The sequence below is a fragment of the Cordyceps javanica genome, chromosome 1 (genome assembly GCF_051103115.1).
Source record: "Cordyceps javanica chromosome 1, complete sequence".
Taxonomy (NCBI): Eukaryota; Fungi; Ascomycota; class Sordariomycetes; order Hypocreales; family Cordycipitaceae; genus Cordyceps; species Cordyceps javanica.
The window spans coordinates 2,516,684-2,532,536 of NC_139295.1; the positions used below are offsets into that span (position 1 = coordinate 2,516,684).

The following is a 15,853-nucleotide window of genomic DNA, read 5'->3' on the forward strand; positions in this document are numbered from 1 at the left end:
AGAAAACATTACCATAGTCCAAGTTAGTGTAAGTTTCTCCAGGGTAGCACTCGGTATTTTCTACCGTCATCAACTGTTGCCCACTATAACTATTTTATTGGAAAGCTAATTCGCAAAAGTGTGACGCTCAAAACGCCAATTCTATATAAATTTCCTCTAAAGGCAGTTAGCACATATTTTGACCTCGGAGGTTATCTTGACCTCTGTGTCAGGAGCGTAGGTAGCATACACGCGAAAAACGCCTATTATAATGCCCATAAGTCTCAAATCTTGAATACCATAGCTAGCCTCGTCATAAGCGATAAGCTATCTATCTAGCTATACACGCTACATGCCCCGCCAATATGTGCAAGCATGGGCCACCATGTGCGCGTACAGCCGATGCTGGATCTTATCTTGTTAGATGCTGCGAGCGACCAGATAATCCCCCACCTTGGTATCAGAGAAAGTGTAAAGCTTAGATTCAGGTGATAAGGTGCCATCTACAGCCCAAAGGTCGATAATGTGCTGCATGGGCTTGACGTCATCGCTCCCAAGCATTCCCAGAGCAGTTGCGGCGTGGAGAAAATAGCAAAAGCAGCTATTCAGGTGCTTATCGAGATTCAAGTGATAAAACGGCTCGATAAAGTGGTTCCAGTAAATATGCGCGTAGACTCGAAACATTTGGCGGAATATGGAGCGGCATGAAGCTTCAAATCCCTCCGGAAATCCGCTTCTTGCGCCCCTCCATGGGTCATTGTCCACTGACGAAAGCCCGGGGTAGATTGCGGATGTAACGCCGGAGGGATCAACGGGGAAGAGGTGAGTGTTGTCAAATTGCGTAGTGATCCATTGCTGTACTCTGGTCATGTATTGGCAGGCAGTGATATCAAAGGTTTTCTCATCGTCATCCAGCCATGTATACGAGCAGTCCCTGTGAGGGTTTTTTTTTAGTTATTAGCTGCGAGTACGTATAGAGAGTAGCGAAGGCCTACAGCCGTGACATACTTCCCAGCTGACATTGTTGGACAGGTTTCAGAGCTGCACAAACCATCCGTTAAGAGGACAGAGACGAAGCTCCACAACACCCGATGGTGTTCCATAGCTGCAAATGTTAGGTCTATGGCCGGATGAGTTTCTGGTTGATACATGCCTTGGTATGCAAGCCATTCACCCGCATCTATGGTGGTTGGTTGAACGCTGAGCTTCATAAAGTCGCCCTTCACAATGTGCTTCGAGTGCTTCGCATCTAGCCATAGAGGCAATGGCTTCGGGTAGTCAAGCTGCGGCGCAAGACCCAGTGACTGGCTCAGCGAGGGCGAAATCGAGAGCGGAATACGTGGTAGTTTAATCTCAGACTTGGTACCCTCATCTTGCTCGTTGCGTGGCGAGCCAGTGGCTGGAGGAAAGGCAGTCGAATCGTTTAGGCCGCGTTGGGCGGTGCGGAAACGGGCGTCTCGACTTTGTTGGGAGTGAAAGTCAGTACAGGTCTAGCGTAGGAGGAGTACGCGTCCTACGCTGAAGGGAACAAGTTTTCCATTTTTTTACAGTCAATCTTTCGAAATGTGAGGGTGAGGTAGGATGCGAAATAGAAAGAAGACTCCGCGATGGGCGAAGGTCCTTGCATTGGAGTGTCTGGGTGTCGGACTGAGCATCCTGCACGTGCCCGAGCGGCGTCTCACCAATTGTGGGTAGCCACGCTGTTAGTTATCAAGTTTAATTATGTATAACTTGGCGAAATTTTGTGTGAATTGATAATAGATTATTCTCCTTCCAGGTTTTATGCTATTTATTCTTTTTTATTTTAGAGCTAGCATTATATATACCTAGCTGATTTTAGCTACTAGCATATAAGAACGAGTAAGTACTTAAGATTACTACTATTATTACTAGACTATAAGAATTTACTATCTACTTATTGTTTCTTTCTAGAGAAAAAACATTCGAATCTCTAGCTACTGCTTTAGAAGGGGGTGACAGGGAGCTGTTTTTCGATCTTGTTGAGTGTTTTATGTGGTGGGTTCCTGAAGAGAGACTGACAGTATTACAGGGCTATATTCATCCGTTCCTGCGAGGGAGAAAGTTGCCAGATGATATTGATGAATGCCTCATTTATTGCTGGATGGAGCAGAATTCATTTGGTGAATTGCTTACCTTGGAAGGCAAGCCTCTCGGTAAGACGTAATCGGTACAAACAGTTATCGTGCAAGCATGCCTTGCTCTGAACAGACCGCCGGATAGAGATCTAACCTCGTTGAGTTCTTCCGTGCTGATAACACGGCCGCGCAAACTTGCACTTTGATGCCACCTTGCGCCGCAAAGCAAGCTGGTGGTGGGCTGTCGAGACTGAAGAGCTACAGTCTTGTCATTATTTTACGCAGATACCACCTCACTGCCAAATACAGGGGCCTTGATCAAACATGGACAAGGACGTCGGTATTGGAACACTGGGCACATAGATGACAGATTGGAATCTGGCGAAAGAAGGAAGAGCAGGAGATGATTTAAGAGAGCTTGTTTTCTTTCCTTGTCCTACTCTTCATAAACTTTGACGGGCTGGAAGATGATACAAATGACAGACTCGTGGCCAGGCCATCTGCTTCACTTTCACAAGAAGCCCAATTACACGACTCGTCACACCGAACAATAACATTCAAGTCGGCTTCTTAATTTTGCAACATGATACCTTTCGCCAGCATCTGCTGCTATGGTGGTATGCAGCTGCACTTGCATGGGGTGAATGTAGCACCAGCCGTGGCGCTTATCAATTACCCCGATAGCCTATGATGCACTAGTATTAATCACAGAGACACTTGGCATAATGCCTCGGCGACTCTACTCAGTATTGCCGCATTGCTTGTCGGCTATGATTCCGCTTGGCAGCGGCAAGCAGAGAGAATCTGCTAATGGGTTAGAGGGCAGGAGTCGTGTAGCATTAAAGCAAAGCAGCGCGGCCTTCAGTTATGCCCCCTCGTTAATGCTCGAGATACAGAGTGCAGGTGAATAGCAAAAGTGGCACATGGGCATTTAGTTCCGGTGTGCGCGGTATTTACGTTATAATTGATTAATACTCGAGTCTGAAGTCTGCCAAGAGACAGGCTTAACAGATTGATTTGCGAAGACATAACTATAGGTAGGTATATGGCGCGAGATGATGTGAATTACGTCCAGGCGTGTTCATTCGGCATGCTCCGACTCCTCTGCTGGCATCGTGTCACAATGCTGCTCTCTCGTGTTAAAATCGAGTCTCGGTTGAGGGAAATTCGAGGTAGCCAGCATTGAACTTGGTCCCAGTAGGGCAATGTTACGGGCCACTGTAGTTGAGAGTCTCATTCTGCGCTGGTCGCTATTTCCCAGCCAACAGATGGCAAAAAGCGTCAAGCATGGAGTGAGTATTTGCCAAGAATTAGACTAGTGCTACTAAGAAATGAGCCTCCCTCTTGATTCTTACATTAACACCAAACATATTGCTCAGCACAGCCAACGCGAGCTTCTGGTGGACTACCGAGACAGATGCCATAGAACAGACTCGCGGTAAAATTGCTACGAGAAAAACGTCGTGCCCTTGGATCTCGACTTTGCATCTGACCTCGCAACAAACACAAAGCCGGTGACAACAGCGTGCAGCTTTTTTGTCTCTACCAAGGATCATCTCTATGATGCTGATGATGCAAGTAATTGGCGCGTGGCATGAATCTGCGCAGGGGAACTGTCCAACTTGGTCGGCACGCGCCGACAAGTGGTTGTACGAGGTAAGATAACTGGTAGCTCGCAAAGTTCCGGTTTTGAGGCACGCCTTGGCGGCTTGGCGGCTTGGCCGCGTGTTGGCAGGCACAGCCGCACAGCCACAGAATGTCACTGACGCCTCACGCCTCATGCCTCATGCCTCCTAGATAGCTTCTGTCGCGTTGCTGGTCCGCTGGCAAAAGGTGGCAAGGTGGGGGTACCACACCAGTCGGCCAAGTATCCTACCATACAGCAGCCCGACAGCCTCTACCAAGGTCTTTCCTGGACGCTTCTGTTCGTGCCGTGACCTGGTGATGCCTCCTTGCCCTCTTTGATCCGCATTACGCCGGACATGACCTTGGGAAATCAGTAACCACTAGAGAAGATGACAGAATTGCCCGCGCAGTTTATAGATGACTTTGCATCACGCGTCAATACTTTATGCATCGTGCTGTTCTCTTGTGCACGTGTTCTCTTTCGCTCTGCTTCGTACATGACGCCAAGCCGTAGTATTTCATGGCTCAACTACATCTAATCCAGGTATGCTATAGAACAATATCATCGCTACCGCGTAGTTGGTTATAGCCCCACCCCAACAACTTTATTTATTCCGACCGTTTTCTATCAGTACCAGTATCTGGTTGGTGGGCTGGCTCGCCCCGCCACATCCAGGGCTGGCGGGGCGGTCTTAGGACAGATAACTCTATTCAATTTCTCCAGAGGGGATACCCATTTTATATTAACTTGAATAGTCCCCATGTTTCCTTTCTTCGACCACCGTCCTGAATTTCAGTCATTTCCTGCCTTCACATGAGTGAAGCACCGTCGGAAAAGAAATGTAGTGCTTGACCTGGTAAAACTGCCCGTCTCTCCACCCAAGGAGGGGCAGCTACCAAGCATAAGCTAAATACCTCTTGTTGAACTGGCGCGACAACTTATGCCGCAGTATCCGCTACATGTTTCGTCACTGCCCTGAGTAGCCGCAGGGTCGCCGGGTGTTGAACCTTTCAGTTGTCCGATTTTGGCCTACCACAGGCCGACGGGCCGATAATAGCAGGTAGCATGCGAGTTCCTTTGTTCGAGATTGGAAAAGTGATTCGGAGAATTGCTTAGCTACGGTAGCCTGGATGGAAATGTGCATCAGAAGAAGGAGTGAATGTGTTGCTGATGATTGAATCTCGAGATTGAAGCTAGCCAACAGTCCTTGGCTCAGCTCCTCCAAGCCCTTTCTAATGTACTCGCCGCCATAGATAAGAAGTAACAGAGCTAAAAAAAAAGTCCATGACACTTACTTGCAAAAAGTGTAGAAATACTTTGTGCTGCTCTTCCATGTAACGTTCTAGGTCAACGCCCACAAACAGATCGACTCAAATTAGATGCCATCAGTAAGTACATAACTTCTGCGGATCCTGCCGAAACTACAGACTTGGAGGCTTTTTTAACCAGTTCAAGTCAAGTCACAGCGTTCGCTGTGTTTGGATATTCCTTGCAAATGTAAACAGACAAAAGTAAACTAGATTCAAACAACTCATGAAATAGTAAGCTCTTTCAACTACAGTATAGATACACTGCTATCTAACACAGATTGCCATTGGATCATTGTTGTAGATGTCTGCCCCATACGCTTCCCATACGAAACACTTGAAATCTGGGGAGCTCTTAAGCCACAGCGGCGTCTTTCTGCGTCCTACCGCTGATGACGTCCTGCTGCAGCTCTTTGAGCATGTCTGAAAGTGTTGCCAGAGTATCAATCAGCAAACTAATTTGCTCCAAATCATGCGATGTCGATGCTGGGGCATCTGCTGGGGCATCTGCTCGAGCAGTAAGACTCCCACTCTCAGAGGCGTCCGAGGACGCTGCAGAGGATATAGCAACAACTAGGTGTACTGTTAGTGCCTTCAATGCGCCGGCAATTCGAAGACGTCCGAGATGGCGGACTCACAAGCTAGAACAGCAGCAGCAGTAATGCGAACCATTGCGATCGATTAGAGGATAGAGTACCGTGACCTGAGTATCTTTCGTTGAACAACGATAATAGAGCTTTTCAGTAGCTTTGGTTGGAGCAGTGTGCAATACAGAAATAGGATAGGAGGTGTGACCAGCTCAATGTTCGAATATGCGAAAGGCGAGTGCTGATAATAAGTACTTTGAGAGAAGAGAGGCAGAAATACCCAAACGTATACCCGAATAAAGACATCTCATTGGGAGTGACGTGGCTCATATGGAAACGCATTGATTGAACCCGTTCCTCATCTCTTACTATGCTTCTATCACGTGCCGAGAGCGAAATGACGCAAATACCTTCTAGTAATTAAGCTACACTTTACGGTTACAGTTACACTGTACGGCATTGAACTCACATCGCTTGTTCGGCATAGTCTTTAGCCTCAATATTGAAATTGCCTTGGCCTTTACCAGACGAAATTACCATGTCCACTACGTCACAAGACGCTCGGACCGAAATGCACCGGTCTAAGTACAGGGGGGACTGTATACAACAAGGTCGGCGTATGATAGTTGAACAGCCCCCAGAAGCGCGCTTAGAGTGCGCTAGCTAGTCAACTAGTTAGTTACTGCCACTGAGACACAGCCCCCAACGAGGCAAGTACCACCGTGTATGGTACGTTTCGCATGCCCCCATGCCTCGCCACACGAGGTCAGAGTTGTTCATGCGCTAGTCCCGGCGGCATTTTATAAAATGAAGAGAATGAGTTTCGCTTGCACGGAATTCACCGTGGAATCTGGGACCCGTTTAACCCAGCTCCGAGTAATAGGCCCATTATGCCCAGCATATTGGGCATCGATTCCCTGCATCTTGTCCCCTTGTTGGCTTCGTGATCACCTGCTTCGCATCCTCGCGTTCGGCCTCGACAGTGTATTCAACAAAATCACACACGATTCAGGCACTAAGGCTGTGAAAGACTGTAGCGCGCCGCCTGCTTCTCGGTACTTTTAAGCCCGCGGATGACTATACACTCCACCATCATCTCATTGACCATGCATTCCTGGCCTATCGTGAATGCTTTGTTATGAAGACTATGTTATTAGTCTACGGCTATGTATCACGGCAGTATGTATGCTCATTTTGCTCTTCATGCAAATTGTGTCTTGTGCAAAATATACCCGTCTATAGGCGCAAAACTACTGAACCGCGACAGACGATTTCATGTATATAAGACGGACGGGTCAAATAAACAATCTTGTTCTACCACTCGACAATAGCCCAAACCAAAAAGGATTTGATCCCTCATACCCAAGCTCAACGAAAATCACTCACGCGCATCATCATGTTGATTCTTCGGCGTGCATTCCTTCTTGGTCTGGCTGCTGCTCACCTGGTTGCTTCGCGTGCCACTGGCAATGCTCCTGACCATGATCACATTCTCAAGAGAGGTGTTCCCGAGCCGCAGGGTGATATCAGAATTCCCAAGGAGATTGTTCTTGGGAGTGAAACCTGGACTCGTGCAGAGATCCTTGCCGCCATTGACAAACCTGTGAATCCACCAAAGCCTTTTGGAAACCATGGAGTGGAATGGAAATCCAACAAATGGGTCCCCAAAAAAACCCTATTTGAGGGAGTTGGATCGAAGCTCACAGAGTATGACTTGACCAGGAGTAAGTGGCTGAGCCGCCCATATGAAGCTCAAAGTTTTGTCTTCATAACCGACATCTCTAACACCACAGGCAGATCCAGCTGTTCGCGGAAAGTTTCGAGCAATCACCACGGCGAATAAGAACTTTATCGGCATCACCGAGCATGCTGCGGATAACAATGTGAAGTCCATTTGGGATGTCAAGGCGCTCACTCGTGAAGGGCAATGGGTTAAGCTCGGAGTCAGCGGCGACCGAGTTACCGGTACCAATGGACTTCACTTTGCTCGCAAGGATATTGCGGCAGCCATGCAGAGCCAGGCTAAAGACAAAGTCAGTGGAAAGCTATGGAAGTCCAAGATCTCGCCAATGGGTGGTAAGTTGCAGCACATTACAAATCAGTGTGTCCGCCGAAATGAAAAGAAACATTTTTGCTAATCGAGATATGACTGACTAGGAGGAAACACGGACGTCTTCAACGTTGTCTACGAAGGCAACGAATTCAAATATATCGAAGATACATCTGGAGCAAAAGTCTTTGAGAAACCAGGCCCAGTTTGCAAAAGGGATGCTACGAAAAGAGCCTGTGGTCTGGGAGAAGATATCTTGAAGAGTATAGTTACGGATGGTGAGGGTACTACCAATACCAAACAAGGCAATTCGAAGGCAAACCCGGGCGAAGAAGTCGGAAGCATTGGGAAACCAACAAACACTAAAGGAGGAAAGCCAGTGTCTGAGCTCGCCATTCCTAAATCACAGCAAGTCCAGACCTCTAAATTGGCGAAGCTAGCCGAGGGACTCTCACAGAAAGAGTTTGAGAGCTTGGCAAATTCTCGAGGATTGCTCACGTCTATAACAGAGACATCTGGATACTCTGTCAATGACATTCGGACCAAAGTATTAGGCTACAAGCCACTATCACCTGAGTCAGCAAGCTTCAAAATCCGTCCTGCCAAGTTAGCTTCAGGCGCTGCTACTTCCGCTCTCACTGTTGCCGGTGTCACGCTCTGGGTCAAAGGTATCGTTGATGCATTCGAAAGTGATGACGCCAATGGCCTGGACAAAGCCGCAGCCGTAACAGCCATTATACCTTTTGTTGGATGTACAACAAACCTTGCTGTCGAGACTTTGAGGGGCTATATTGACGTCCTGGATGCGGTGCTGTGCTACTCTGGCGATGCACTGTTCCTCACTCCCGTTCCCGAGTTGGGCCTTGTCTTACACATTATTCGGGGGATCCTCAGTTTGGCCAAGCTTCCAACGGCGCCCGGGAAGGAAGTCTTTCTACAGCATCGCGACAGTCGATGGCACCAGTTCCTCGGCGACAATGTCTATACTTACATCTATTCAGACACTGGTAAACCGTTTCCATCGAAAGAAAAGTCTTTCCGGGAAAAGCTGAACAGCTCCTTGACGGTCCAAGGCCTCGCTGTTATTTCCGAAGGCGCAGAGCGGATCGGTGCTGTTCAGGCACTTTCCCAGATCGCCATCGAGGAAAGTCATAATACGACAGAAAAGGATGAAATCACAAAGATGGCACTCGAAGCCGCTGATCAGCTTCGAGCTGCCGCTTGGAATGAGACTATCCGTACGCAGCGGACCTACCTGTTGAAACTACCAGATGTCCTGAGAGAGCAGACAACGGCCGCTCTCAAGCCGATAGCCGACACATTCAACGAAGATTACATCAAGGGAGTCACCTCTCCCGAAACGGCTGCGCACTACTCCAGTCGTGGCCTGTCCGTTCTTAACGGTACTACGACAACGGTGGAGGAAGAGCTGAACAGCGTCGGGGCTTATCTGAAGACCAAGCCACCACCCCTACCCAAAGCCTTTGTTCTTGCCTACATCCTTGGTCAATCAAATGGTTTAGAGGGATTGGATCCTCTTGTTCTCTCCCCAAGGCACTATCTGGCCGAGCAAAGTGAGCCTAAGCTGTCCGAAGACCGAATCAATTTCTTCTCGCTCTATCACTCCTTGGAGGTAGTCAAGCTGCTCCAGGGCCGCGTCGAAGAAGGCGAGCTCCGCAACCCATGGAGATCCGACATCCGGGACGCCCGCCCCCTTCATCTCCTCATTGCGATGAGGTATGGACAGGTGTTTCAGCAGCAGAAAGGCAGCTGGCATAGCGGCCCGGACATTCCTCCTGTCATCAACAGGGAGTCGCTGGCAGGCACTGCTATGCTAGCGGCAGTTACGCTACTGGAAGAAGGGGTCGTTCAAAATCTTCCCAAGGAGGGTCAGTTCCTGTCATACAAGCAATTGGCCTCCGAGGATATGATACTGTCTATGCTGAGACTAGCGAAGGAGCAGTATGGGTACAGACAGCAGCCGCATGCGACCAAAAGATCCGAGATTTGAAGAACATCTTAGCAGAGCGAGAGGCTATGGGACGAATTTGATCGTCTATAGGAGGATTTCTGTGAGTAGAAATGTGAAGATGAGGTTGTGTAAACTCGAGATGCTTCTTTCGGAAATTATTGCTCTTTTCTTTCTTTTGTAGACACGATAATAAAACCAGTTCAACGTTGAGATTCGAAAAAATGACCCAAAGAGAAGGGTTTGTGTAATCCAGGCCACGGTCCTGTATGCACGTATATGGGTCTCTCTTGGAACACAAGACGCGGCGCCTCGGATGAGACACCGGCGAGGCCATTTGCCGGGAAAGATGAATCCCTCGCTCTCGACAGCTCTCTTCTCCTTGGCTCTTCTCAGACCGGTTTCGTAAAAGTTATTCTGGTATACGTCGTCGTCGTCATCCCGGGAGCCCATCCTGGCTGGCTAGAGGCCACTACTGGTCACGCGGTGGCCTCATAGTGGCGGAATAGGAAATTAATCGGTAACACGAATGATATATAGAGACGCGGACCAGAGCGACGATGCGCACTGGGAACCTGCGCCCCGTCATGGCTACACCGGAGGGTCAACGGCTGATCGCCTGGCCGCGCAAGTGTCAGGTGGTGTACGAGGCGAAAGTGAAGCAAAGACGTGCTGGAAGCAAAGGCACACGCAGAAGCTACCTTACAATCGAATCCTCGGGGTCACTATTGGATCATGAAAGCCTGTCTAGGCTACAGTCTGGTAGGCTAGGAAGGACAAAGACTAAAAAAAGGGAAGCTTTCGCAGCGGGGTTTTAAGTAGCTCCTGTAATTTTGGAACCGTTTTGAGAATTACAGATAGCTGGGGATTCAGCTCATAAGACCTATTTATTGATCTTGTTCACTCCTGCATTCAACCCGGAACGTTTGAACGCATCAAAAGTTCAAGTTTTCGCAGTGCACGGAAAGGACTGCTACCCTCTTATCGGTAGAGTAGCTCTGATACAGAGGCGAACTCGACAACTTGGCGACTCAGAGAGTAGGGCGCACAAAGCTCGAATTCCGATTCTCCGCTCAGTACTTGGAAGGGCCATCGCTGGAAATGTGGCAATGCACGCTATCTGCCAGGGCTGTTTTTCAGCTCATGCGCGGCAGATTGGCCGCTCGTCCAAAGGCTGCCGACCACGGGCAGCATGGGGCTCATGCGAGGCCGTTGATTTCGTTCTTCAGCCGTTCCTAAGTGAATGTTTGACACGACTTACCGCCACTTAGTCTCGTGAATAAGAATGAGTCGCAGTGTGGCCGTCCCACGCACCGTGACGCGAGGGAGCACAAGACTGCAGCCAGTCACATGCACAAATGTAACGGAACCAGGGCACAGAAAGGCGACGCGCCTCGTCCGGTCAAGCATAATTTCAAAGGTCAAACCCTCTCACCTCGCAACGCCATGGACCGGACCTTGGACCGCCGCAAAGCAACCGACAACGACGACCGCGACAGCCGGGCCCCCGAGATGACTACGCCCTCTTCCCGCAGCGGCGGCGGCGGCGGCGGCGGCGCTTGTTTTGCGCACGGCACGCCCGTGGCGCTCGAATCAGGATCGACCGTGGAGATTCAGGACCTCCGTTCCGGCAGCACCGTCCAGACGCTCGCCGGTCCGCGGCTGGTCGTCGGCCTGCTGCGCAACTACGTCGAAAACGACGTCCTGTGCAGGCTCGGCGACGTGCTCGTCACGGCCTGGCACCCCGTCTCCTTTGACGGCGTCCTGTGGTACTTTCCGGTGCACCTCACCGTCGACCCCATCATGTACACGGGCGACGTCTACTCGATCCTGCTGGAGGCGGACGGCAGCCCCTTTGCGCACACGGTGCTGGTCGCGGGTCTCTGGGCCGCGACGCTGGGCCACGGCATCACCCACCTCACCACCACCGGCGGCGGCGGTGGCGAGGGCGGCGAGGGCGTGGACGACGTGCGCGCCCATCCCTTTTTCGGAGACTACGTGCTCGTGTGCGAGAAGATTGCCGTGCTGCGTCCCGTCAACGGCGCGTACCAGTACTATGGGGTCACGAGAGACCAGCGGACGGGCCTGGTGAACGGCTTCAGGCAGGCCAGGGCCAAGACCGACGGGGGTGGCGACCAGCCATACAACTCGGCCTTGTAAGTTCTGCCGCATTGCCCAGGGATGATGGAGCGCATGGCATGGTTACATTCGACACGGACCCGATCTGGCGATAAGATGATGACAGGAGGCGGCCGGTATAAGCCGTGTCTATGAGTGGTTGTAGTGTCGGAGTGTGGAGTTGGGCAAATCGCATGGGCGGGGTGGTTGGTTGGCCGGGGGTCCGAAAAAGAATCAGTAGATTTTAGCTTTCGCTAGTCATTTGAGTTTCATGCCGAAATCTGACTTGGAAATCTCCGAAAAGGAGGTGAGACAATTTATAAGAATGTTGCCGACCGCCCCCTCCAAAGAAGTCGTGAGGTGATAGGCCCCAATCATACGATGGGTGCCTGCTCAGTCTCGTATTAGCTTGATGAGTGGCAAATTACGGTGACATCGAAATTGGGCTCGTAAGAATAAGCCCTCTGATGGCTGGTATCGCGATGCTCCAAGATTCTTGCACTCACAGCTTCATGCACGAACTGAACTGTTTCCAATTCGGGGGTGAAGACTCTACTCGGCCGCGTAAGAACATGATGCGAGACTTAATCTGAAAAGAAACAAGAGAATTTAGCATTCACCTCAGTATCCGTACATGCGCTGTATTTAAAATGATGCTGCATGCTTGAAAAGAGCCTTGTTTGCTCCTGGACAAACATTGGCTCGAGAGTCTGGGCTACAGGAATACAGTAGCGTGCAGATGGGCATACTACAACGTTCATGCGCTACATGGGCTACGTGGGTTGAATGTGAATTTCTGAGCTCGAGAATCTTTGTACAATTGCATGGTGATGGCCGACATGGAGGACGAAAACGAGTTCCTCTCACTTGACGAGGTGCTGCACTCTCTGCCTCAGACAACCTCCCTTTTCATCATCGCGCTTATCAATGTGTATCTTAAAAAAAAGCTATCAGCGGTATTCTAAACCGTTCATTTCCCAAATTTTGCTTGCTGACCAGGGTAGTATCGTGATGCAGGCCGTCTCCTCTCCAGGATGTTCGATGAGCCAGATACGAGGCGATTTACCATGCTGTCGCTCGTATAGTAGCCTTTTGACCTCAACAGCTCGAGAAAAAGTCTTCTAACATATATCAGTAATCCTTGTTATAACACTAGGTCCATTGCACAAGGCGCTGACTGGCTGCATTGCAGGATGCAAGTTACCACCCAATCCGAAGACATAACTCGCCCATGAGGTGGAGAAAGGATTAGGAGGCTTCAATCAATGAGCTGAAATGAACAATAGAAAGGGAAAATGAATTGCTGGAATCCTAAAAAAACGGACGATATCAATTGTCCATGTGCACAGCCTCAAAACATAGAGTGACGACCTGTTACACCGCAGCTATGCCTTTGGGTATATAAAGGAAATCTGTGCACCCCTCTGGAAAGCCATTCCAGATCAGGCGAAGGACAAATTCGGTTTGCTTCATCATCTCCAATCAAGAGTACCAAACAGTTCAAAGGACTCCTGCTTTTGCAAATATGAAGGTCGCTGCAGTCCTTGCTTTCCCCGCTGTCGTGGTGGCTGTCCCACGGGGCAAATATCTCGTCGAGCTGTCGCTTCCCGGCACGCAAAGCTACAACCCGAGCCAGAGCCTGTATCCGCAGCGGGCACTGCGTGTAGTTGGTAGCTTCGAGTCAATGTACACGCAAGACACGTTTCGTGCCGAGGCCATCAAGCAGTGCAAAGCTGAACACGCATGCAGCACAGTCGTCGGCTACCTGCGTAAGTGCCTTCCCAACTATCGATTGTACAATGCTAGTCATGTGAAAGTTATTAATCAATCATCAAAATCATAGAGGAGTCGTCCAATGTCGTAAACGGCTCCTCTTACCCTGTATGGTTTGCTTGGCTGATTGGTGGTGCCAAGGCGACCGAGGTCGACTTTCATCAATCGGCGGGAGTCAATCACTCGTTCGTTTACACAATCAACGAGTAGATAAATGGTGGGCATTTTTTTCTATTCTATATGTTGAGTTTTTTCCTGTCGAACAAAATGCTTCTGAGTCTCGACGAGTTGTATACGCGTCTCACCGATGGGTCTGTTGAATATCACGACAGTTGCCCGGCAGTTTGACGAATGAAAGAAAATTGATATAAGTAAAGGAGAAAAAGAAAATAAAAAGAGGTGGCATTTCTTTCACGCTTGTGCAATTCAGAGCTGTTCTGAACAATATAAACCGGGATCGTGTGTACCTCCCGACCTTCCAAGCCGTCACTCACCACGACAGAGAGTAGCCACATTCGGCTGACTGTATCAGTTTTTGGTGATTATTGGATAACTTGACGGATCCCAAGCCTTGTTCAGTTCCATTTTTAGCCCATGTTCCAAACATCGAAAGAATCTCGGAATTTAATGGCTACAGCACTGGCGCGATTGGAGTAGTCCAGCAGTCCAGCAGATCTTTGATCAAGTATGCTTCCCGCCTACGAAGTTACTTTGCATTTCTTCAGTACTGCAGACGACCCGGCAACAGTTGCACATAGGACAGCCAATGTCAAGTTTCAATTTCTCGATTGACACTCATGACTGGAGCCACGGGTAGCTCAAATTGCCAAACGGCTTCAGCGTTTTGAGCAAAGTCAAACTAGTGTCTTGATTCAAGTACGCTGCTGAGAAGCCTTTTGCAGCTTGATGACAACTGTCACGAAACGGTCGAGCTCCAATGCATTTTCAAATTTCTTAGAGATAAAGAACAGCAGATATGTGATTTATTTGTATTTTTGTATTTTCCCTTTGTCTTCCTTTCCCACCTCTACGAAGGTGGTGTGCATAAGATATCCCGCGCTAACACTAGCATACGAAGTTGGTGATTACTACAGGGACAACTACGTCGTCATCGCAACGCTACCGGCGGGCCAGGAGTACGAGACGGGCTCGGCGGCCGCGCTTGCGAGTCAGGTCAAGAAAACTTTCCCTAACATCTGGTTCGGCCTGCTTGTCGGCGTGGCGGCGGGTTTGCCGAAGCTGACGGGGTCTCCACCACGCGATATCCGTCTGGGCGACGTCCTCGTAGCGTTGCCCGAGGGAGACAGTGCAGGACTGATTGCCTACAATCTCGGCAGAGAGACTGGTTCGCATGGCTTCCAGTTACTTACAGGCGGCCATGTTCTGGCGGTAACGGAGCCGGTTGTTAGGGCAGCCATCGGGAGTATTAAAAGGCGAGCGCCAAACGACGCAAAACTGATTCTCCCGTACTACAACAAGATCAAAACGAGGAGCATGACGGCGATGGCGAGACTTTCGCCGATCCGGGGCAGGATGCAGATCGACTCTGCGAGACCGACGAGGCCGCAAGGCCGAGCATTCAAAGACGGGAGCCTCGACCGGACGAAAGACGAACACGTATCTGGTACGGGCCGATTGGATCTGGGGATAAACTGATAAAGAACGCACCAAGGCGGAATGATCTAAGGGATTGGTACAACATAAAGTAGGAGACAGGGACAGAGGAGCCATCAACAACCAAGACGCTCAGAATACCCAGAAGCAGATCTAGGAGCTAGCTACGATATTTGCGGATCATGTGCCTACGATGAAATATAGTCTAGCTCAGATCTTATCATTTCTGATTACGCACAGACATTTGCCTCGAGACGCAGTGGAAAATGTCATCTCCTTAGTCGAAAAGGAGGGAGAAGGTTTCATTCCTCTGAGGCGCCACACTACTACGATCAACACGATGAAAGAAGACCTAGACGCAGATTATTTCAGTGTAACGCTTCGTGTAGAGCTTATAGAGAATAGCCAATCGTTCACGATAATAGTATAGATCGTCAAATTGTGTCATAGCACGAGGAGCATATGATTATATCAGTCGTGCAAATATCGTAGCTCATCAGCTTAATTAGAGCGACAAGATTCGCCGGGTTCGGTAGCGGTGAGCGTTATTGCTGATGTATATTGAGTTTCATGAGCGTTTTCACTATGGGCGCACTTTGCAGACTCTGTAGGCTCTTTGGTACAGAATTGTAGGGGAGATGCGGAGCATGTCGCTCTGCTTGTCTGTTGGCAGCGTTGCGTTTGCTCATGGAATCTCGTAGAGATCCACAAAGAAGACATGGGCTTCTTTTGG

The 15,853-nt window shown here is 49.5% G+C and overlaps 4 protein-coding genes across 4 annotated transcripts; 3 read left to right on the forward strand and 1 right to left on the reverse strand.

Annotated features, from left to right (window-relative positions):
* Nucleotides 1-5,364: 5,364 nt before the first annotated feature.
* Nucleotides 5,365-5,681, reverse strand: V2A60_000759 (uncharacterized protein; the record flags this gene model as incomplete). Its single annotated transcript, XM_083252126.1, has 2 exons — nt 5,365-5,582; nt 5,648-5,681. The coding sequence occupies 2 exons, from the start codon at nt 5,679-5,681 to the stop codon at nt 5,365-5,367; spliced, it is 252 nt and encodes an 83-aa protein (XP_083108252.1).
* A 1,311-nt stretch (nt 5,682-6,992) lies between these two features.
* Nucleotides 6,993-9,657, forward strand: V2A60_000760 (uncharacterized protein; the record flags this gene model as incomplete). The annotated part of the gene is made up of 3 exons (XM_083252127.1): nt 6,993-7,320; nt 7,394-7,672; nt 7,754-9,657. The coding sequence occupies 3 exons, from the start codon at nt 6,993-6,995 to the stop codon at nt 9,655-9,657; spliced, it is 2,511 nt and encodes an 836-aa protein (XP_083108253.1).
* Nucleotides 9,658-11,061: 1,404 nt separating this feature from the next.
* On the forward strand, nt 11,062-11,775 carry V2A60_000761 (uncharacterized protein; the record flags this gene model as incomplete). The annotated part of the gene is made up of 1 exon (XM_083252128.1): nt 11,062-11,775. One exon carries the CDS (start codon nt 11,062-11,064, stop codon nt 11,773-11,775), a length of 714 nt encoding a protein of 237 aa, XP_083108254.1.
* A 1,483-nt stretch (nt 11,776-13,258) lies between these two features.
* V2A60_000762 (uncharacterized protein) lies at nt 13,259-15,162 on the forward strand (the record flags this gene model as incomplete). Its single annotated transcript, XM_083252129.1, has 3 exons — nt 13,259-13,502; nt 13,577-13,691; nt 14,601-15,162. The coding sequence occupies 3 exons, from the start codon at nt 13,259-13,261 to the stop codon at nt 15,160-15,162; spliced, it is 921 nt and encodes a 306-aa protein (XP_083108255.1).
* Nucleotides 15,163-15,853: the final 691 nt, after the last annotated feature.